This window comes from Centropristis striata, chromosome 24 (genome assembly GCF_030273125.1).
Source record: "Centropristis striata isolate RG_2023a ecotype Rhode Island chromosome 24, C.striata_1.0, whole genome shotgun sequence".
Lineage (NCBI taxonomy): Eukaryota > Metazoa > Chordata > Actinopteri > Perciformes > Serranidae > Centropristis > Centropristis striata.
Window position 1 is genome coordinate 12,686,619 of NC_081540.1, and position 24,677 is coordinate 12,711,295.

The 24,677-nt window shown below is 34.5% G+C and overlaps 1 protein-coding gene across 1 annotated transcript; it reads right to left on the minus strand.

The window, feature by feature from the left end:
- Positions 1-407: 407 nt before the first annotated feature.
- Positions 408-24,143, minus strand: mpp4b (MAGUK p55 scaffold protein 4b). Its single transcript, XM_059328308.1, has 23 exons — positions 23,923-24,143; positions 23,652-23,793; positions 22,350-22,471; positions 22,146-22,267; positions 20,715-20,792; positions 20,537-20,620; positions 19,404-19,535; positions 13,693-13,774; positions 12,845-12,930; positions 11,947-12,021; positions 8,915-9,111; positions 7,322-7,380; positions 6,659-6,676; positions 6,519-6,560; positions 6,398-6,418; positions 6,249-6,263; positions 4,831-4,872; positions 4,540-4,713; positions 3,530-3,610; positions 3,259-3,352; positions 1,740-1,848; positions 1,502-1,636; positions 408-654 (listed from the first exon to the last, which is right to left on the minus strand). The coding sequence occupies exons 3-23, from the start codon at positions 22,405-22,407 to the stop codon at positions 469-471; spliced, it is 1,890 nt and encodes a 629-aa protein (XP_059184291.1). The 5' UTR covers positions 22,408-22,471; positions 23,652-23,793; positions 23,923-24,143; the 3' UTR covers positions 408-468.
- Positions 24,144-24,677: the final 534 nt, after the last annotated feature.

Below are 24,677 nucleotides of genomic sequence, written 5' to 3' on the forward strand. Positions count from 1 at the left end.
AAATATCACATTCTTTGTTGCAGATCTGTGAAAATGAATCGGGAGCAGGGCAGGAAAGCTTTGCCTATAATAATAATAATAATAATAAAAATAATAACACATGCTCTGCTCAAGTCATCTGTGTTGTTTAAAGAAGCACAGAAGAAGGTGCACTTACATATTTTAAACTGTTTAAACTAGTACTTAACAATTCCAGGTATTTATTCTGTCTTCATCTTTCACTTTGGGGACTTACGAACCAGATAAAACACAATTAGTAACAAGAAAATCTATATATTCAAATTTCTTTCATGCCCTACTCCCCTAAAACGTTCAAATCGATTTACATGTTACATGCTGTAAAAATGAAATGAATTGCTGCCATGATAGTAGGGGTCACATCTCCGTTGTCCCCTCCTCCTCCTCCTCCTCCTCCTCCTCCTCCTCCTCCTCCTCCTCCTCCTCCTCCTCCTCCGTCCCTTCTTACGACTAGGCGGTGGGTCGTATCCAGCTGGCAGGGACCCACTGCGGTTCGTCCTGCGCTCTCCTCACCGCCGTCAGCAGCTGGACGCAGGAGTCCTGCAGCTCATCGTTGACGATCACTTGGTCGAAAAACTGACAGAAGTGAGACTCCATCTTCCGAGCGGCTTCTTCCATTTCCTGGAAGTCTTCGTCCTGACGGAGGAAACAAATATATTAAATATATTTATAATACAGTATAACTGTGAGTTTAGCTTTCTCCTGTTTGTAATGCATTTTAAGGAAACAAAACGTAATATTGCCATGCTATTTTTCCATGTACAGTACAGGCCAAAAGTTTGGACACACCTTCTCATTCAATGCGTTTTTCTTTATTTTCATGACTATTTACATTGTAGATTCTCACTGAATGCATCAAAACTATGAATGAACACATATGGAATTATGTACTTAACAAAAAAAGTGTGAAATAACTGAAAACATGTCTTGTATTTTAGATTCCTCAAAGTAACCACCCTTTGCTTACTAGAATATAAGACATGTTTTCAGTTATTTCACACTTTTTTGTTAAGTACATAATTCCACATGTGTTCATTAATAGTTTTGATGAATTTACAATGTAAATAGTCATGAAAATAAAGGAAACGCATTGAATGAGAAGGTGTGTCCAAACTTTTGGCCTGTACTGTATTTCCATTGTTAACACAAAATAAGAACACAAAAAGAGGTATTTATTGAAAATTGGCAAAAATGGATTACATATGCCTCTACCATAAAACCGGATTTCAGGTAATCTCAGATTGGACAATCAGAATACTTTAATTTCTTTGTACCTTTCCCCTTTTTATTTTATTTTATTTATTCATTTAATTTTGGTTGTTTTCCAATCCCCTTTTGTACACTTTTACTTTTTTCTTTGATATTTTCTGTATTTGTCTATAGGTCTTCATGTTGATTGTTTGTTTGTTCATTTCAAAAACCAATAAAAAGTAAATTACAAAAAAAAAAAAAAAAGAACTTTCCGATGTGAGAGCGAGCTTACTTTGAACGGTCTGTTGACGTAGTAGTTGGTGGTGATGTACGAGTCCTGTCTGGTCTCTTTGAGGCGCTCCAGCGGCGGAGGCTTCACGTAGATGATGTAGGCCCTCAGCGGGTGACTCCTCACTGCCTGAATGGCCTAACAACAGAGATGAAACATTCAAATTAAAACTTTCCTGTGAGCCAGTTTGTCAGCGTCACATTGAAGAGAATAGTAACGTGGCTGTTGTTGTTGTTGTTACATTCGGCTCAATGTCGATGATGCAGATCTTTCCGCTGTTCAGGACGTCCCTCACAGACTCGATGCTGGTGCCGTACAGATTCCCTTTGTACTCCCCGTACTCCAGAAACCTGAACCACATCAGTGTCTTTTTATTATTCAAACACACAGGAGATTATGGAAACATATTCCCACCAGTAAAAAAAAATTTTTTTTTTATAAAAGTCAATACTTTGTCATATTAAGTCATTATTTTTGAGATATTAGGTCAGATCTTGTAATATTAAGTCAGCATTTTGTAAAATTAAGTCATTATTTTGAGATATTAATCATAATCCTGTAATATTAAGTCAATATTTTGTCATATTAAGTCATTATTTTGAGATATTAGGTAAGATCTTGTAATATTAAGTCAGCATTTTGTAAAATTAAGTCATTATTTTGAGATATTAAATCATAATCCTGTAATATTAAATCAATATTTTGTAAAATTAAGTCATTATTTTGAGATATTAAGTCAAAATCCTGTAATATTAAGTCAATATTTTGTAATGTTAAATCATTATTTTGAGATATTAGGTCATATCTTGTAATATTAAGTCAGTATTTTGTGATATTAAGTCACTATTTTGAGATATTAAATCATAATCCTGTAATATTAAGTAAATATTTTGTAAAATTAAGTCATTATTTTGAGATATTAAGTCATAATCCTGTAATATTAAGTAAATATTTTGTAATGTTAAGTCATTATTTTGAGATATTAGGTCATATCTTGTAATATTAAGTCAGCATTTTGTGATATTAAGTCACTATTTTGAGATATTAAATCATAATCTTGTAATATTAAGTCAATATTTTGTAATATTAAGTCAGTATTTTGTGATATTAAGTCACTATTTTGAGATATTAAATCATAATCTTGTAATATTAAGTCAATATTTTGTGATATTAAGTCATTATTTCAAAACACAAAGTCATAATTGATAATTCGAATGTTTTGTTTTTCGATCATTTCGATGTTCACATCCTCACACGTACTTTATATGTCTTTAATGTTATTTGTACATATGTGTTTGAAACAAATGAAATAAAATAAATAAAAAGATAATTTGAAAAAATAGGTAACTGATTAATCTAAGAAGGTTTTCTTTAATTATACATGATCATATTGACAGAAATGGGCTTCCATTGGTATCTATTACTAGTTCTTAATGCTTCGACATTTATTTCTAGTATATACATTTAATAATATAGTGATGAATTTAGTTGTTGTGATAAATAAAATCTCAGCTTTTTATCATTTGAGTGGATGTAAAAGTCACACATTTAATAAAGTATTTGGAGTAATTCTAATTATATTTCTTGAAAAGACATTCAGTTGCAGCTTATTAGAGAGACTCTTATTTTGAAATTTAGAACTTGTTTTTAAGCTTCCATCACTGTGTTGATTAGTTGTGTTGCAGACAGAAAGAATAAGAAAAGAAATGCTTACATATACAATGTTATATTTAGTAAATGAGCATGGATAGACGTTGTACCTGTTGTTATACATCATGTTGTCAAACATTTCTCTGCTGGTGAAGAAATATTCCCTGCCAGACTCCTCGTATCCTTTGGGTGCTCTTGTGGTGTCTGGTGAAGGAAAATATATGCTGTTGTTGTTTCTCTTAGAGACACAAAATCACTTCACAGCTACAGAAAGATTATCGAGCAAAAAAGTACAACTATGAAACAACAATGTGTTTTTAGTTTTTTTTTTTTAATGTGTTGTAATAAAGATTTATTTGATTCTGAATGATTTGTACATACGAGGTATCGCTCCCTGGAAGATGTTGGGATTCATTTCAATCAAGCGCCTCCGAAGATCATTCACGCCCACACCGGATGGACCTGAGGAAAAAGTCAAACTTGATGAATAAAATAGTATTAAAGCCATTTTGATGGTCATTATAATATGAAACTTTCTCGAAATAATACTTAGCATCTCAAAAATAACCAGTAAATATCTTTTATAATTTTGTGATACAAAGTCATTATTTTAAAAAAGTTTAATTACTTTGAGATGATATATTATTATTGTGAGATACTAATGATTTTTTTTGCTCTACCAAGTCATTATTTTGTGACATTAAGTCATTATTTTGTGAAGTTAAATAGTGTATATAGCTACTTTTATTTTATTTGAAGTTTTTGGTAATATCTTGTATATATTGTGTATAGCTATTTTAAATATATTTTTATTATACTTATATTATTATATATTATACTATTATAATAATTAATATATATTATTGGTATTTTGTCTTGTGTATAGCAATATATATATATATATATATATAAATTGCTATACTATTTTTATTTTATACTACATTTTATACTATTTATTATTTTATTCTATATTTATTTATTTTATTTTTTATTTTTGTCTTTAGCATTTGTAGCTATCTTTATTTTATGTGTATTTTGTCTTGTTTTTATCTAGTATATTACATATATATCTGTTGTATTTCCTTTTATATTTTTCCTGTTTTTATCTTGTATAAAGTGTATTTAGCTACCATTCTATATTTGTATTTTATTTGCTTTTTTTCTTCTTGTTTTTATCTTGTATATAGCTATTCTATTTGTATTGATTTTATCTATATGTTTGTCTTAATTTTATCTGGTACGTAGTGCATTCAGCTTTTATTTAATATTATTACTTATTTTTTCATTTAAAAAAAGGGGGGAAATGAATGTTTTTCTACTTATTTTTTCTTTAGCTGGCAGAGCTGGGACTATAAAAACCTGCGTTATCCTAGCTCGTGTCTTTACTCTACCTAAGAGGGCGATGAGGCGGTTTGCGTCCTGCGGGTGGCGCTGGTAGCGCACCACCTCCTCGTAGGGGCTGTTGAGGGAGCTGAGGCAGGTGACGGGGCAGCGGGTGTAGCAGGACGGCTGGGTGGTGCTGTGGAAGCGCCGCCGACACAGACGCATGCTGCGCCTGAAGCCCGCTGACAGAAAATGAAAGCTAATGTTAATCTTTGAGAAAGTGTCCATAACATGTACAGCACTCACTGTTATAGTAGAGAACAGAAGTGATATAAATGACCTTTAATGTCTCTACTTACCCAAGTAGATCCCTTCAATGTTGCAGCTGAAGTCATCCTCCTCTTTTTGAAGAGAAGCAGAGAGGAGCATATGGAAACAGATGTTAAGAGAAGGGTAAATAACATAAAGTAAATAAATACAGATACAAAAAATATTTGTAATTATAATTGAGACCATCTTTTCATGACAACAAAGAGAAGTATCTATAACTGAAGAAGAAACTTTTCAGTGATTCACAGAGGCTAAACTATGTCATTAAAAGTGTGTTTTGCAATTATTTATCAGAAGTTGTATTTTTGTGAATATACAAATTTAAGTTAAAATTATCCTATTTAAAGGGCCAAACCCAACAGGTGTTTGCTTTCTTGAATACTGCTGATGGAAAAATATTTTCATCCAGATTTAACAGAGAAAAAAAAATATATAATACATAAATAATAATAATAATAATAACAATCATAATAAAACAAATAGATCAAAAATGTTAATAAAACAATAAAAAAATAAATGTTTAAATATTAGTAATAATACTAATAATACAAATTACAAAAAGTGACAAATTAAAAAAAAATGAATAAAATGAGTGACAGCAATATTATTAAAAATCTAGAAAAAAAAGTCAAATTAACTGATTAAAGAATAAGTAAAAAATAAATAATTAAAAACAACAGTGAAGGACAAAAACAGAAGACTACCAAATACCATATGATTCATGAAAGAAAAAGTATAACTGTAAAATGTACATTTGACCTTACAAAAAAGAAAAGAAGAATAAAAAAAGAAAGATCCTACAGCTCCCATAATGCAATGCACCAAATTTGAAACACATGCTACCTGTTAAAATGTGCTACATGTTGATTGTTGTTTGTTAATCATGTTCTGCGTGTAAATATTCAGAATGTATGGTTTTGTTAAAGCAATTGTGCAAATAAGTGATTTTGCTCTCCACAGGCAGATAAATAATAATAATAAATAAATAATCTCAAATACAGATGTGTGTCAGTTTTGGGTGTAAAATTATGGAATGGACTAAATGATGAAATAAAGATGTGTAATTCTATGTTAGTTTTCAAGAAGACTTTAAAATCTAAAATTATCAAGGGTTACAATGAAATTTGATTGAATTTGATTTTTTAGTTTAAGGTATCATGTGTTTTGCAACAATGTGAATTACTCAGTTAATGTAATGTATATAATGTAATGTATATGCATGTAGATAGTACAGGAGAGGCAAAAATAAGCCTTGGGGCTTCAGCCTATTCCTTTTTCGGTTGCTGTCTGATGGATTCTTTTGTAAAAAACATGATTTTATTTTGTTGTCTTTGTTTTGTTTGTTTTTGTTGTTGTTGTTGTTTTTTGTTTTGTTTTTGTAACCGAAATAAAGCATTCATTCATTCATTCATTCATTCATAAAAACAAATATTAGCAGTTTTCTCACCTTCTCTGAGCTCCTCTGTTATTTCCACATCAGACAGCCGTCAGACATCAGACAGTTTGGAGAAGAAACGACAACAAATGATTCAGATGAAGGACGGGAGACAGAGCGACACCGAATTCAGAGTCCAAACCGGATAAAGACTTACCTACCAGATTCAAAAGCCTCCTCATCTGACAGAGAAATACAAACAAATGAAAGAAATTAATCACAAAGCATTAAAGATAAAAGATTACAGGTCAGTAAAGCAATAAGTGACAGATGGAGCTTTACCTGCTTCCACACATTTATCATCAATGGCCATCATGTCTTCCTCTGTGGGGGAAAAAGCAAATAAAAAGTTATATGTCTAATAGAAAACTTAGGTTTAAAGCTAAAATGGTAAATAACAACATGAAGTGTAATCTGCTTACCTTCCTCTACAGTGCTCACTTCAGTAAGTGTGGGATAAAACACAATAAAAAAGCTCAAATGTGAAACCAGGTTGTAAAGAAACTGTTAAGACCTGAATATAAAGTCTGAGATATTTTGAGGTGGGATTGTATGAGGTATATATAACCCATAGTCAGTGTTTGACACAAGGAGTACGTTTTTACATTAGTAAACGCAAAGTAAATACTATTTTCTGTGCACATGGACTTTTAAAATGACATGCTCCAAATGTTTTTTACTGCACCATTTTTCTTTTTACTGCAACATTTGGTGTAAATTTCCGGTGAAACCACTTGAAATTTCAGACCTGTATTGTCATAGGAAAGCTCTAAAATCGCCCTTAAAGAGCCACACAATAACACAAACAACCTAACTGATCAAGGCAGTGGTAGACCATGTTCTCTGAGGTAAAATTGTTGTTTTTGTGAAAGGAGTCTGGTGGCTTTTAAAGAGACCAAAGATGGATATAACATCTTCAATTCATGTCAGAAAAAGCTGTCTAATAAGGTTAAGTTGTGAAAATATTCTCAATATAGCATATGTTTAAACTGATATCGATGTTTTTTTTAGGTGGATAAGTACCTCATACAACCTCACTACAAATAATTCAAACTATGTCTTTAAAGGAAGTTTGTTGAACTTACAGGTCTGTATGCAGGCATGTGGCTGATAAGGCTGAGACCACCAGAACTCCCTCTGCTTCCTGTTACAAAATGCAGATTCTGGTTTAAAAATACACATCACACACAACAGTACAATATATCAATGTTTAACTTTAGCTTTCAAGTCGTAATTCTGCTGCTGAAGTTGTCTAACAGTCTATTAAGTGAAACAAAAAACTGAAAAAAGCCCATCAAAATTACATTTCCGGATTCAAGATACAGTGATGCCTTTAAAAGTATTTTTTAATGTCTGAACAACTGAGAAGTTTAAATAAAATTAGTGATTTGAGAAAAACGTGTTTATATTTTTCTAAGTAAAGTACATAAAAAGATAAATGTTTATTATTAAAAAATCCTAAAATAATGATTACCAATCAAATCAATGATAACACCAATTTAATGAAACAAAAATAATAAAAAAATGACAAAATAACTGTACAGCGAAATGTTTAATTTATTTTGTTTATTTCTTTATAATTTGCTATCTTTATACATATATCGTATGGTATTTTATTTTGCGAAGCACCTTTGAAAGGCACTATATATATTAAGTTTATCATAATAATAATAGTTATAATAATAATAGTGATAATGATTGTTTTGATACGATACCCAGCCCTGGTTAAGAATAAGTTATTAAAATCATGATTCACTTGAACGCATGAATTTCTTGTAGCAACTAATCCTTTTTCATTCATTTACGCCAGCAGAGATAAAGCTTTTTTTTTTTTTTCAAGTTCAATAAAAAGTTTTCTAACAATGACAACACTCATCACAACACTCACAGCCACAATGAGAACTTGCAAAGCATTAAAATGTGTCAGTAAAAAAAATAAAAAATAAAAATAAAAATATATTATTATTATTATTTTTTTTTTATTTAATTACCGGTAGTTATTTTATTTATTCTTGTTTATTTGTTTTCTCTCGTTAGCGCTTCTCGCTTTGTTTGCCTATTTATTTTCATTGTGTGATACATATAAATGAGCCATGTTATATATTTTTATACATATATCGTAGCATCTGCCCCTCATCCACATACACACACGCGCACACACACACACACACACACACACACACACACACACGCACACACATACACCTGTGATGCCTCTGTGCAAATCGTTTATCATTCATGTCTTTCTTTGTTGTTGTTCGCGCTGTATGTCTACCGTCTCTACTTGTGGTCCACATGGTGTAAGTGTATTTGTCTCTCATGTAACCTGTTTGTTACGTCATTTCACCAATAAAAAAAAAGAAAAAAAAGAAAAGAAAACTACAAATGAAATATAATCAATGTTCATATACAATCTGAATTCTGATTTTGATGTAATCAGTTTTCTGTTATGTTTCACACAGTGCCTCAACTTTTTTAGAATCTGGGTTCTATAAATACTCTCTATGAACCTCTAATGCTGAACTTGTGTTTAAACTTAATCAGAGAGGTATTAATAATGCTGTTTGGTCATCCTTTGTTTTTTACACTTTTGCTGGTATTAAAGCTCTGCTGATCAAGAAAAAAAAAAAAAAAAAAAAAAATGTGTCAGTAAATAAGGCAAACGTGAGTAAACTGACCGTTTGAGCAGGTTGGTGGAGGGGATGAGGCCGGCGCAGGCCGTGTCACTGGGCAGTTTCTTGGCCTGCCACCAGAGGGCGTCCGTCTGGTCCACGATCTCCAGGACGTCTCCTTTTCTGAAGCTCATGCCGGCGTCGGCGCAGGGGATGGCCGGGTCCTGCTGGGGGCTGTAGTCCACCATGGCCCGCACGTAGAGCTAACACCAGAGATATGGAGAGTATTTATAAACCCGGAAGGATTGCCACCTTGTTGTGGTCTGGGGGCTTGAGTGCCTCAATGACCCCAAGAGCTATACCGACAGGAGCTTAGGCTCCTGGCAGGGTCACCCAAGTCGGTCAGGTCGAGGGATAGAGGTCTGACAAAGTGCAATCCACTGGTCCTCCAGGTTGGGGGTTGGGCACAGGGCTAACAACCCAGTCCCGTAGAAAAAATATTGTTACGGAAACAGCAACAAAGGAAAAAAACACAACCTGGTCTCACAGAAATCCATGAAATAGCCAAGGATTTCGCTTAACTCAAAATCCGTGAAATAGCCACGGAATCGCTCAAATTTCCGTGAAACTGACACGGATTTCGCTACAATGCAAGTTAATGACAGTCATATCCCGTGGCTATTGGTTTGTTCCAAGTCACGTGACTTTCAAGGTCCCAGCGGTCAGAACAAAAAACACGGCAGACAGTTCTCTCATTTTTAGTGAAAAATCAATATTTTGACTTAGTTTCTGCATAAAAATGGATTTTGATCACATTTGTAGCGAGAAATATATGTTTTATTTTCTAAATATTCACTCAGTGAATGTACATAATCACTTTGTATGTTGGAATAGCCACGGGATATGACTATGTCATTAACTTGCATTGTAGCGAAATCCGTGTCAGTTTCACGGAAATTTGAGCGAATCCGTGGCTATTTCACGGATTTCTGTGAGATCATGTTGAAAAAACACTACTGTGTACAATGGGCCTCCAGAGTTATCGAAAGACAATAGAATGAATGTCAGTAGTGAAAGCCGTAAGGAAGCTACTGACAAGAAGGTGGGTGCCCTCAACACAAAATGCAAGACCAGGACCTGAAGGCACTCAAAAGAGAGGACGACCCAAAGAGACCTGGCGTCGAACCGTGGAGAAAGAACTGAAAACCATGAAGCAGACCTGGAGTTCTATCCAAAAGCTCGCCCAAAACAGACAGGAGTGGAGATCCTTTGTTGCTGCCCTACATGCCACTAGGCATAAAGGGCAGTAAGTAAGTAAGTTATAACCTTTAATCAGTAGCGTTAATAACAACTGAAGATATTAACTCTGAACATATCCTCTGACCAGCCCTTGTAAAATTTAATCAGTAGCACTGACCAGGAGCCATTTAGGTTTTATTTCTTTAAATCAGGACTAAAAACACTATTGTTTACTGCAGCGTACTCTTAACTTTAACACTAATCTGCTCTACTCTACTGCCCTTACTTTTTAACTATGCAATGTTTGACTTGTGCTTTTTATTATTTTATCTCTTTTCTATCCTGCTGTATCTTATTTTATCTTATTTGTATTTTTATTTCTATTTCCCTGTTTTAATTGACTGTTTTTATTGTTTTCAATTGTGTCTTGCTGTTTTTAATGTTTATGTAAAGCACTTTCAATCATCTTGTGTTGAATTGTGCTATACAAATAAACTTGCCTTGCCTTGCCTTTTATTAACATTTACATTTCTTGGAACATCTTCAAATGTTTCATATAAATACAACAAGGTTCATACACTTTTTGAGTGGTCAAATTCAAGCACTTTTCAAGGACTGTCAAGGTCCATTTTTCAAGCTTTTCCAGTATCTTACAACGGCTGTAAGTTAAATGTTTTAGATGAGTACTTACATGCTAAAAGGGGTAATTTCACTCAACCATACCAACAGCGATGGTTTTACACTTTTAACAACCAAAAGTACAGTTTGCTAATCTCAATATTTTCTCAATTTTTTTTTTCATTGAACATGTGATTATCTATAGTCAGATTGCAAAAGAAATACAGTAAGAATTTCAAACATTTTCAAGCACTTTATCCAAAATCCAAGCACTTTTCAAACCTTGAAAATACAACATTAAAATTTAAGCATTTTCAAGGATGTCAAGCATCCGTATGAACCCTGATACAATCTGTACAACCTCAATGAAAAAGTTATCTATAAAATAATATTTATAAAATAAATAAATAATAATTGATAAACGTCTTGAAATTGTGCCATAAACATAAAAATATACAAAAGTCTGACACGTTTTTTTTTTAATCAAATTTGACCAAATACACATAAAAACTATTCAGCTGAAATATTTCTAAATATAGAACACTGTGTGTTTTTTAACTACTTTTACTTACTACTACATTTTTTTGTTTTTGAGATATAGAAATATTTCTGCAGTGCCAACGCTGGTATTTATGCTTATTGTGATGTAATTTTTTGAGTACCTTCCAACGGTTTATATCCATAAGATCTGTACAATTTAAAATAAAATGTTATTTAAGTTGCTGAACCATAAAATGTTAATTTCTCTCAATCCCTTTCTCACATTTCTATCAAACTGCTTCTCTGCTCATTTCTCTGGTGTCCAGTTTTGGCGTCAAGCCAAGGCAGAAGCCTTAGTTTAGTTTTCTGCTGCAAAAAAAATAATGCTCCAGCTGTAATGGTCTTTATTTAAGATCGATTTAAACAGGCACATGCAAAAAACAGCATGTCAAAAATATCTTTTTGACATTTTTTTCCGTTAAGATACCTGTAAAACTATTCTAACATGTTACAAGTGTCTTTTCACATGTATATATTACATTTCAACTAGTCAAAAACAATTGTAATTTTTTAAAGAATAAATTAACATTTAAATTAGTCAAAAATGTTGAAATGTCATTTCCATTAAAGAAAACTAAATATGTTTATTTTATTTTCAGTCAGTACTTAATAAAGTTTAAAAGGCTTGCCAAACAGAGAAGTTGGTTTAAAATGATCAGAAACATAACGTAGGTGTTTTGATGTGTATGAGGAATATTTACCATGGTCTGGTTGTGGATCGGCCTTTCTGTGATGGGGACCACCTTGAACATGATGGTGCCTTGTGACCTCGCTTGCTGTTGAGTTGGAAAGAAACAAAAACACGGATAAATGAACATATTCAGAGCATTTCATTTGCTTTAAACAATGAATCTGCTCTGACTTTACGAGGCTGTGAAGAAGTCATGATGAGCTTGTAAGATTTTGAAGTTTACCAGACACAACACAAAAGAGCGAGAATGATAATTAGCCTTCATTTGTACAACCTATCCACTTAATTTGTACTGTTCATGTTCATTATATTATTATTACATTATTATTAACATTTATTTATTTCGGGGGCGTCCCGGTGGCTCACACTGGTAGAGCGCTTATCACTAAGGCTGAGTCCTTGCTGCGGCGGAGCCGGGTTCGAATCCGGCCCGATCTCCCTTTGCCGCATGTCTTCCTCTCTATCACCCCCTTTCACTCTATCACTTTCAATAAAGCATAAAAATGCCCAAAAAAAAAATCTTAAAAAACAACAACATTTATTTATTTCATTTTTATAACCAAATTTTATTAAACAATCTCAAAAAATGATTATACTTTCATAATAGGTTAAAAATAATAAAAACTATTTTTCAACATCGACCCCCACCTATCAAATCAATAATAACATCAAATAATATTTAATAAAATTGATAAAACTAAATTAAACTAAAACAAATAAAACAAAACTAATTAAAAAAAAGTGATGACAAAATAACTGTAAAAAAAGGCAATTTATTTTTTTTATTTTGTTTATTACCTTATGATAGGCTGGATCTTTGCACATATATTGTGTGGTCTTTTATTTTGTAAAGCACCACAGCATTAATGGTCTCATTTTACAGTTAGTATCTACACAAAATGACGTACCACAACTTGTATAACTTGCTCAGGTTCCAAACCATCCACAGGAAAACCATTCACCTCGATGATCCTGTCACCTGCATGGAGCAGACCTACACACACACACACACACACACACACACACACACACACAAATACAAATTAAAAATCAAAATCAGTTATCTTTAAAGTGATTCTATCAGTGTGTGAAAGACTCCACGTAAGCCATGTAACAAGATTTTTTAATGTGAATAATAAAACTTGACTTCAGAAGTTTCTTCTTGACCTTCGGCGACAAAATGAAAAACATATTAAAACCTAGAATTAAAGCTGGTAAGCAAACATATGTTCGGTGGGTAGAAGACTTTTTATTATTATTTTTTTTTTTCAGTTTTAACAGAATAAAACATTTTTGGATACAGAAAAAATATAATAAAATATTAATAAATAAAAAAAACCCAGAATGTTAGCCCTTGAGCTTGGATTATGAGCTTGGAGATTTGATCAAAATGGTACATTGGAAAGCCATCCACTCTCTGAATGCTCCAGGTCTCTAGTTTGTGGCTGCAAAGTTTCATGTGGCTGTGATTATCCTCAAGGTCACAGCAGCTCATTTCATACAGTGAGATCAGCCTTCCAGTCAAACCCGATCTATGCAACTCACAGACTGCTTAGGGACCCCAGTATGCAGAAATAATCACATACAGTAGGTGAGAATAACATATTTTACTGCGTTAGAACTGTATAGGTTTGTCATAGTGGTAGTCTGTAAAGAGGAGACTCATGGGGACTCTTAGAACCCATTTTCATTCAAATAACTTGAGGTCAGAGGTCAGATCATGCCAGTCACAGATATTTTAAAATAAAATGCTCACCGCTCCGATCAGCCAGCCCTCCATGAATCACCCGAGCGACAAAAATCTCCCCCGTGATCTCGTTTCTCTTTATGGTCGCTCCCTGAAAACAGAACAGATGAAGACAGAGAATAAATGAAGCTGTTGAAGCGTTTTGAGGTCAAATCGAATCTCACAAATGAAGACAAATGAAGCTGATGGAGTCCATGAGAAGATGTGACAGGATGTAGAGACTGGAAGAGGAGATCGGAGGGTTTAATTCAGACAGTTTGGACACAAACGACGAGACAAACGAGTGCTGATGAAGTTCCTGAAGTGGCGAGAAGACAGTTGAAATGTGAAAGAATGACGAGACGATGGCCAGATATGCAACAAAAAGTACCAAATAAATGTCAGCTACCACTTTGCAGTCAGCCACTCTGCAGACGGCTTGAAAGGACCCAGGAAGTCCACTCATTGGACACTATCGGCGTCTCTCATGTAGCCTTCTTCCGCCGCTTCTTCCTCTGGTTGGAACGACCTCCTTTCACCGTCTCCTTGGGGTCGTCCAGCTGGCCGTTGGTCAGAAGGTGCTTGGCCGCTGAGTGCTTCTTCTGCGGCGAAGGGACGTTTTTAGTCTTCAGGGTGGTTTTGGGTGAGCCGCGGCAGGACACGGAGAGACAGCTGGTCCCCTGAGAGGTGGAGGGAGCGTCCAGCGAGCTGCTGAGGGAGCTGGAGGAGGAGGACAGAGGAGGCGAGGGGAAGGAACATCTGGATTGGTGCGTCAGGGACGGACGATGCTCTCGACTCTTCGGGCTTTTCTTGGGTGTGCCGTCTTGCTCGGGTGGTTTCGGCGCGTTGATCTCAGTCCTGGTGGCGGCGAGGAGCGTCTGCAGCCGGTCCACCACCTGAGTGAGGAGGGCCAGGGCTTGGGAGTTGTCCTGCACCGTCTCAGACATGCGTTCAGTCGCCGCCGCCATCTTCTCCCCGAGGAGCTTGATGTCCTTGGTGCTGTTCTCCATGGACGAGGCGGCCAGCTGCACCGTCGTCCTCAGCTCGTCCAGACTCTCCTGCTTGGCGAGCTCCACGGCGGGCACGGGGGGTAAATCCACGACGCGGCGAGGGCGCATGGGGCTCGGGGGAGCCGTGCGGATGCGGGGGCTCTGGCTGGGACGCGTGGGAGGCAGGCCCGGCTGGAGGTAGGCGTCCGCGTTGGAGTAGTAGGGCACGGTGAGACACGGGGGGGACATGGTCCACCGGCGGGCGGTGCGGACCGGAGATGGAGCGCTGCTGGACTCTCCTGCTTCATCTTCATCTCCACTGTCCAGCTCTTCAATGATGTTGTCTCCAATGAAAAAAAAACAATATATAAGGAAGATTTGGGATTTTTGGAAGTGGGTTTGTATGAAGGACTTTGATGTGGTGTATTCTTTACGTAGGATAAAAGTATTTTCGGCAACCATGATGGTTTTTTAAAAAAAATGTATGTTTTAAATGTAAAGTTACAAACACTACTGGCCTTAAAAGATTTAACAATGACACAGAAATGGCATTAAAATTACATAAAAATTGTAGAAAAAAGTTGCAGTTCAAATACTGCAAAATACTAAGGAAATACGCACAAAAATGCTATATAAGTGGCATAAAAATGCCATTTTAATGCTGCAGAAATAGTATTTAAATAGTACCAGAAACGCCATTAAAATGCTACAAAATATTATTGAACTGGCACAATTCTGCTGAAGTGGGACAAAAATGTCACAAAGGTAAAGAAAAGAAATACTTAAAAATTGCACAAATATGCCATTGAATAGGCACAACAAATTCCAAAGTTCCAAAGTTAAAATTCCACCACAGAAATTTAATTAAAATGCTACAACAATGCCATTGTGAAGTGACAAAAAATGCCATTAAAATTACTCAAAAAAGTGTGCAAAATGCCATTGAAATGTTAGAGAAAATGCTATAAAAATTGCACAACAGAATTGCAATTAATATGCCATTAAAACTCCCAGGAACATGCAAGTTAAATTACACCAAAATGGTATAAAAATGCCATTGAAAAGGCACAAGTAATGCCATTAAAATGCAACAACAATGCCATTAAAAATAAAATGCAGCAAAAAGGCCACAAAGATTTAATGAATCCACACCAGCACCAAAGTCAAACAATAACACAAACAAACGAACCGATCAGGCAACTGAAGACCAACAACTCCCGTCTTTTGTAAATAACAGTTTTTGTGGATGGAGTCTGGTGGCTTTAAAGAGATGTGTCGACCGCCATCTACTGCAGGTAATACACTGACTATGGATAAGAACCTTATTCAACCACACTTATCCCTTTAATCCATGAAAGATGAGGAGTAGCTGTGATGAGTGATGGAAGAGGACGGATGGCGGATGATTGAACTTTTCTTACCAATCAGAACAGAGCTGTAGACGGACGGCGCAGAGCGGTTCAGACTTTGCTCCCAGAGCAGGTTGGAGTAACAAACTCTGCACCGGCTCATCTGCTTGCTGCAGCACATCTGACAGTTACTCATGGGCTTACAGCGAGACGGAGGGTACGGCCGGGCTGCTGCTGCTGCTGCTGCAGCGTGACACAGCGGCTCAGTTGGCGGGTAGCTGCCCCTACGGACGCTACACCACGATGAATCCCTGAACTCCAGGCTCCCAGGAGCAGCAGCAGGGCTCTGGACCCCGAATGCACCGCCTCGGTAAAGCTTCTGCTGGGTCAGACGCCTCAGGGTGTCCCAGTGACTCCGGACTCTGGAGCTTTTTGCACATAAGGGGGACGCACCGGGCAGCGTCAGAGCGACTCTCTGGTGGTTACGGAGCTGTGAGACAACAGAGTCACTCAAAGATAGAGGGACAGGTTCAACACGGGAGGCAGAGAATGAGAACTTCTGCTGGAAAAAAAACACATTTTAAAAGCTAGGATTGAAGCTTCATTAATCATCCCTCTGTATTCTCACAATTGCATTTCTGTACTACTGTACAATAAATAAATGCAATTAAATACCATTAAAAATGCAATTAACAGACCATTAAAATGCCACAAAAACAGCTACTGAAATGGCACAAAAATGCAATAAAGTGGAACAAAAATGTCACAAAAATACCATTAAAATTACTTAAAAATGGCACCAAATGCCATTGAAAAAGCACAACAAATGTTATTCTGCCACAGAAATGTAATTGAAATGCCATTAAAATGTGACTAAAATACCATTATAATGCAACAAAAATGCCATTAAAATGAAAAAAAAATTGCAAAATGCCATTAAAATGATGCAAAATACTATTAAAATTGCACAACAGATATGCAATCAATTATGCCATTAGAAATCTCATTAACATGTCATTAAAAATGACACAAAAATATCACAAAATGACATTAAAATACGGCAATAATACTATTAAAATTGAACAAAATGTTATGAAAGTGGTGCAAAAATGTCACAAAAATACCAATAAAATTACTTAAAATTGTAAAAAAAAAATGCCACTGAAAGGCAAAACTAATGGTATTTAAATTCAGCCACAGTAATTCCATCTAAATACAACAACAATGCCATTATAATGAGACAGAAATGGCATTAAAATGCTACAAAAATGCCATTAAAAATCCCATTGACTGTAATTAAGACATATCACAACACATTGTACTATAATATACAAACAACAAACAGAAGACTTTGCAGAAACTGATATAAATGATAACAGATGTCTCCAAACTATTTCTTAAAAATCATTCTTTTCAGTGGGCTCTGCTGTTAGGAAATCTGTAACAGACAATTACTCAAATGAGAGATTATGAAATTCAAACATCTGTTGTATGCAGCTGTGTGATTTATATTTGGCAACAAAAACCAAACCTACATATTAAAATATCCGAGAGCATCTGCTTTAATTCCATTGTGATCCAGTTTATGTACTGAAATGTATGCATGGTTTACAGACAAACTGAAAATGTGAATAGTTTATTCCAAATATTAAAAAGGAAGTCTTGAGCAAAAGATTTTTTTAGTGAGATATAATAGGCAGCTTAAAGGTTCAGTTCACCTAAATCAGGAAATCATTTTTTTCCTACTCATCCAACATAGATAATAGCTTTGATATTTCCTAACACAGGAAGTCTTTTCAGCGTGTATGTTTTTTTTTTTAATAATGTACAAATGTACAACACAGGTTGTTAAAATATTCAACAATGCCACATAAATGGCATTAAAATGACTTAATAAAAAGTTGAGTTAAAATGCAGCAAAATGCCGGATGTGCTCATAAAAAATGGCCCAAAAATGTCATAAAAAATACTTAAAAGTTACACAAAAATGCCATTAAAATGCAGCAGAAATATCATTGAAATTGCACAAAAATGCTATTATAATGCTGCAAGAATACTTTTTACATGGCCCAAAGAATTCCATGAAAATGCAGCAAAAGTTACCCACAAAATGTCACAAATACTTCATTAAAATGACTCAAAATGCTATTAAAATGCTGCTGAAATACTATTGAATATTTTTATATATCTTAACTAAGACTTCTCAATCCACCCAAATATAATGGAGTTTTAACCAGTATCAAACCATAAGTAACTATAACTATAAGAACAAAAATCACCTCTGTCGTGTATTTAGGTTGTATAGAGCAAATCGTGACCCCAAACAGCTGTTCCATTTGTTTTTTTATTGTCTAATTGTCTAAACTGGCTTAATTCCCACCTTTAAACATTATTAAACATTATGTTCTGGAAGAAAATTTTCCCCAGATAACAAAGGCAATTATTAATTTGGGTAAAATATTTATATTTAAAGCTCAGGCGGGAACTTATTGGAATATACGTTTCCAACAAAATACAATGTGAAGCCAGTTTCTTTTGTAAAACATAAATTGCTGCAAAACGCAACAAAGCTCGCCAACACAACACGACATGAAAAACAAAACAATTTGCTCAAATTTAGCTATTCCATCATTTACACTGATCTTTATTATTGTATACTTTAATGAGTTTGTCTGCATGGTTGTAAACATGTAGTGAATCATTGTAAAGGAGAATTATGCCATACTTCTCGCCTCGCTTGTTTAAGAAAGCAGCGCTATGAGCACCTTTGAAAAGTCATATGGATACAAAATCATGCTAAAATCCACACAAAAAATATCTATTTTCCTTCCAGCTTTTCGGCCATATTGATAATCTGTTAATTATTTTCAGTATCTGTATCAAAAGTCCCATATAAGTTGGGCTCATAGTATTAAGGCTGTATGAAATAAATGAACGAGAAAATAAAATAAAAAGTATTTTGCCAGTTTATCAGAAACATCGATCTAAAACTAATTCAACTGTCCTGCAATAAATTATAGTAATAAACTTGCCGGCAACAGTTTTCATTATTACTATTTTCTATCAGAGAAATAGTTCCTTTGACCATAATAAAGGCTTGAATCAGCACATTCTTGACTGTGACTTCCTCAAAAGGATTTTTTTTTTTTTAAAGCTCAGTGACCATGTTTTTAGCTTAGAGAAGTTTGTCTGATGGGTTATCCACAAAACCTGTTTTTTGCAAAGAGGGATTAAAAATGACAAGAGGGGTGATCCCATCAAAAACTCATTATTAGGTCATCTCAAGCCTCAGGTACGGTGACTGTAACTCCGTCTGAGCTCCTCTGAAATGCATATAATCAGAACTTCATTTCCAGCTTTGATATTTTTCTAATAATGAGAAGAATTTAGCTGCGTAGCTCACCAGAGGCTGTTTGTTTTTGACCAGGCAGACGATCCTGGTGGCCTCCTCGTCGTCAGGCAGGTCGTCTGGCATCGGAGGCAGCACCGGCTCATAGTCCTTCTGGGCCACCGTATCATGAGCTGAGAGGAAAGCCTGCAAAACAAAAACACAACATCAAACAGTTTATTAATTGAAAACTGCAGCGCTGGTGGTCAAAATAACAACAATGGTAATTTTAGAGACTTATATTATAATTAATTTGTCTTTGTTGAGCTTTTAAACTGTTATCCAACATGTATGGTATGTTTTTTTTCCCAAAGCAAAATAAATAAATAACTAGTTCATTGATCAAATGTGACAGATATTAATATTTCTATTTCGCTTCATCTCTTCATTTATTTACCTTTTTATTAATTCCCCCATGTTATTTATTTTCCTTTTTTATTTATTTTGTGTCTTTATTTATTTATTTGTATGAATTTCTCATTTTATATGAATTTTATTGATTTTATTTTTTTAAAATGATTTTCTAAAATGTACTGTGTATTTTGGCTTGCATTAATTAAGTGATCAAATTTGACGTAAAATAATATTTCTGTTTCACTTCATCACTTTATTTATTTACCTTTTTATTAATTCCCCATGTTATTTATTTTACTTTTTATTTATTTTTTTGTATTTATTTATATGAATTTTATTGATTTCATATATTTTTTATTATTATTTTTTCTAAATGTACTGTGTATTTTGGCTTGCATTAATTAACTGATCAAGAATTTGACGTAAAATAACGTAATGGCAGTTTTTGTTTCTCACATAAATCTGCCAGAAACCAAAAAAAATATTTATGCACAAATCTTTATTGACCATTACTGATTATAATATAATTCATAAAACAGTTCAAGCTTGTTAAAAGTGTGGTTTTACTATAAATACACACAAAGAAAGCACAAAAATCTAAGTAAGTAAACTATAATACCGTTTATTTGCATATAAAGATATTTTATCTGAACTTATTAAATTGTAATTCAGTTTAAGTGACATAAACACAATGCTGCGTGAAAGCTGATTTCCTCTGCTTGTGTGTGATAATACAGAAATAAAGTTATGTTGCTATATAAGTTGCTTTAACACATAAAGCTCAGACTTGTTACCTGCAGATGCGGCTGTCTCAGGAGGCGGTAGAGCTCTTTGGCCTCTTCAGAGCAGCCGGGCAACGCTCTGATGTCGATCAGCAACTGCACACAAAACAAACCACATATCCTCCATTAAAAAAACTCCTACAGACTCCTACAAAATAAATGAGTAATTAACCACAATCTGAAGGGTAACCTGAAGTGAAAGTCCTGACGCGTAGTCCAGAGCTGGTGCTGGAGAGTCTCTCAGGTACCTCTGAAGACACTCATAAACCTGAAAACAATGTCCTCAAATCATCAAAAACAAAAGCAGTTGTGGTGTTTTTCAGTGAGCATTTAACAGGTTTAAAGGTTGAATTATATCCTTAAATACTGTGAGTAGTTTGTCTCATGAGTTAGTTGTTTGCAAATCTGATCCCGAACAGAGTCGATAACTAGAATTACCACGTCCTTCACCAATAAACCACGTTTAAATTTACATCCACATGGATGTTGCTGCAAAGAAGTTACAGAATCTAAAACGTGACACATCTTGAACGTGTTCCTGGTGTTGAATAATGGCCAGGAAAGTGTTTTTGCAGAATATTTTGATGTAACAGTGAAGTTAACCTTTGACCTTGTGGACATAAAATGCCATCAAGTCATCATTTTATACTACTAGACATCTCTTTACCACTATAATACCACTAAAATAAAATATTGAATTAAGTATTACTTATTTAGGTTCAGCTAATGTAGTTTGTTTTAATCTTTCTTCTACTAACATGTTACGTTCCATGTATTTGTTTATTTTAATTCATTGATTTATTGATTTGTTTTTTGCTTATTTTTTTATTTTGTTAGCTAAGTTTTTAACTCTTTTTGTTTTTAATGCCACACTGTAAAGCACTTTGAGCTGCATTTTATGCATGAAAGGTGCTATACAAATAAAGTTATTATCATTATCATTATGAATTGCTGTCCCCCTGGCACCATTAATGGAGGTTATGAGGGAATATTGGGATTGATAGTTGAAAGAACATATAAATGGAAAGGAACTGGATTGTTGGTGATAACCTGAAAAATGTCTTTGTTTGTTTGTTTGTTTGTTTTTTTAATCTTCGGTCAAGTGGAAAAAGTACTTTCAGTAGGTGTCCCTAGCAGAGCCTCAACCATAAAATAATCGCCAACTATTTTGGAAATTGATTAATCCTTTTATCAATATTTCAATGCAAAAATCGGAGAAAATTCTGTAGAGTGATTTCCTATTTTTTTTGTCATATTAAACTGAATTTTTTTGAGTTTTGGATTGACAAAACAAGACATTTAAAGACACAACACCTTGAATTTTGAGAAACCAGGATGGATATTTTTCTCTATTTCTTCGTCATTTTATAGGCCGAACAATTAATCGATTATTGGAGAAATAATGTGCTAAAAATGTTTGCTTCAGTCCTAATCTCCAGTGGAAGTGAAAACAATACCAGTGTCAATGTCGCGGCTGGTAAACACACATAAGAATATTCACTAACAACATAAGAGATCACAGAAAAATCTAGTTTTATGGTTGGACTTGATGCAGAGTCGATGTCAGAATGATTCCTGATGTCGGTATTTTACCACATTAAAGAACAGTTTGTGTTCAGACCTTGAGCAGCGACTGCAGCCAGGAGGCGTTCAGGAGACTGTGGAGGATCTCGGCGCCGTCGATGTCCTGGTTTACCGACTGTTGCACTTCCTTGATCACATCGCTGAGGATCTGACGCAGGCCTGACACACACAAACACACACACCCCCTGGTTATTGAGTGTTTACACAGAAAGATGTCGTGTAATAATAATGTTATACTGACCGTGTTCTCCAAGTTCACAGTGGGGGTTCAACACCTGAGCCTCCACCGCCTGCCTCATGGTCACTGGACCCCCGACCTTTGACCCCAACCAGCCGCTTACTGCTTACAAGGACAAGAAACACCTGAGAGTGAAGGGAACACGACAAACAGTGTCACTTTTTTTTTTTTTTTGCCTTGGACAAGTGTTTAATTCTAAATCCAGAATTGTGTACACATTTTTAAATGATTTTTAAATTTTTACTTTATTAATAATTGATAAAATAATTGTATTTATTTTTATATTACATGGAGACAGAGGAGAACATAAAAAAAGAATAATAAAATTAATTTGAAATATAAAGAGGAATAAATACAAAAATAAATAAGTGATAAATTAGTAAATATAAAAATGTGGAAATATAGAGGAAAAAAAATTCTAATAATATATATAATATAAAAATAAAATAAAATATATCCAACAAATAATAAATGCATTAATGCTATTTATATATTAAAAATATGTATATATGAAAAACATATACAGAAAAAAACATTGTTATATTTTTGTTTTTGTTTTTTATTTCCAATTTTAAAAAGTATTTAATTTTAATGTATTTACTTATTCCTCCTTATATTTCCACATTTATTTCTTCATTCTTCAGACACTCATAATAATCTGCCATGTATTTATTCGAAATGTAAATAATTATCAGTCCTGCGTCTGATTTAATTAATACTGAAGGCTCATTTTGATAAAATTTAAAAATAATATTACGAAGCTGTCCATTGTCGTCAGTTGTGGACTTTGGTCCTGGTTGGTAATCCAGCCGTGAGCGTGCGGTGGATCAGGTGGGGAGGTTCAGCCACAACTCCACGAGTGTTTAGTGTGAATGGGGTCAGGGGTTAATGGCACACTTCACGTCGGCTCGTAAGTAAACAGAGAGAAGTGCAGACCCTAATCTCTGACTGGTGCACCATCAGGAGGAGGCACACACCACTATCGATGCTATTTTTAGGTAATAATTAATCTGTGACGTTATTTAAACCTTTATTCTGTCAGTTTGACGAGACAAGCTCTCCTCTGCAGAAAAACATGTGAATAAAGTCAATCCAGGCCTATTTTGTCTCCTCTTTACCCCTATTATTAACTTTAAATAAACCAGATTAGAAAGATAGTGATGTATTCAAGCAAAAACAAGGGATAAAAAGTGCTTTAAAGGAATAAAACAAGAGACACTCAAGAGGTTTCTGAAGTTAAAGTCGAGGATGATCCCTCCCCTGACCTTCCTCGCCCTCTTTAAAAAAAAAAAAAAAGCTTCTTACCTTTACATGTGAATCTTGGGATGCCACCAGCTTTTATCCTCCAGCTCCTGCAGGTTTTAGTCCCAAAACTTGTGCAGGAAAATGAGTATATGACGGGAAAATATTCCCGGGAGACTGGACTGAGGACTGCACTTTCATCGGGCTGCAGAGAGAGAGAGAGAGAGAGAGAGAGAGAGAGAGAGAGGGAGGGCTGTAATCTCTCCCGATCCAACTTAATCCTGGGCAAGTGAGCCGCCTGCCTCTGGCCACCGGAAGCCGGTTCCTCCCTCACCGGCTGGCTGGTTGCCGCGGAGCTGCCAAATCTTCTTAACTCTTTCAGCTTTCAGCAGCACGCAGGAGGAGCTGTGAGCTGACAGAGGAGGAGAATTTAGGAGTCAGGAGGAAGTATTCAGATGTTTTACTGAAGAAAAGTACTCGTACCACACAGCAAAAATAACTATTTTTAAAAAAAGTATAGGTATGCAAGTATAGTATTTTCCAGGAATTTACTGTATTATTTTACAGGGTATTTCTTGCTTGCAAATGCAATAAAACAGTAAATAATTCTATTACAAATATTAAGCATAAAATAAAAGTTAAAATCTGTAGATTAATATAATGGGACATTATAGATTTTTTTTTTACAGTATTATTCAATTAAAGGTCTGGAATGCAGTAGATTAAATAAAAAAATACGGAAATTCAAATGATATTGCTAAATGTGAAAAAAAAAATATATATACATATTTAATGCACTTTTATATTAATAAACATTTTAAAAATAAAAAGCAAAATTTCATTCTTGTACTTAGTTGAGGTGGAGCCTATTTATTTATTATTATTATTATTATTATTATTATTATTAAGGGACTGTAACTAACGATTTTCAATATCTGCTGATTAATTTCTCCATGGATTGATGTTTTGTTTGTAAAATGAAAAAAACACTGAGAAATCCAAAATCTCAAAAACAATCTCAAAATTATCAGTAAAAATAATAACAGAATTAAAATAATTCAAAGGAAAACCAAAAAAGTTAGAGCCATG

Excerpts from the sequence above, each read along its gene's own strand:
- mpp4b (XM_059328308.1), bottom strand. The coding sequence starts at position 22,407 with ATGAGGCAGGCGGTGGAGGCTCAGGTGTTGAACCCCCACTGTGAACTT. Across the intron at positions 9,112-11,946 it reads CGATCCACAACCAGACCATG|CTCTACGTGCGGGCCATGGT; the intron begins GTAAATATTCCT and ends CTCTGGTGTTAG. Across the intron at positions 7,381-8,914 it reads TCCACCAACCTGCTCAAACG|GAAGCAGAGGGAGTTCTGGT; the intron begins GTCAGTTTACTC and ends ATTTTGTAACAG.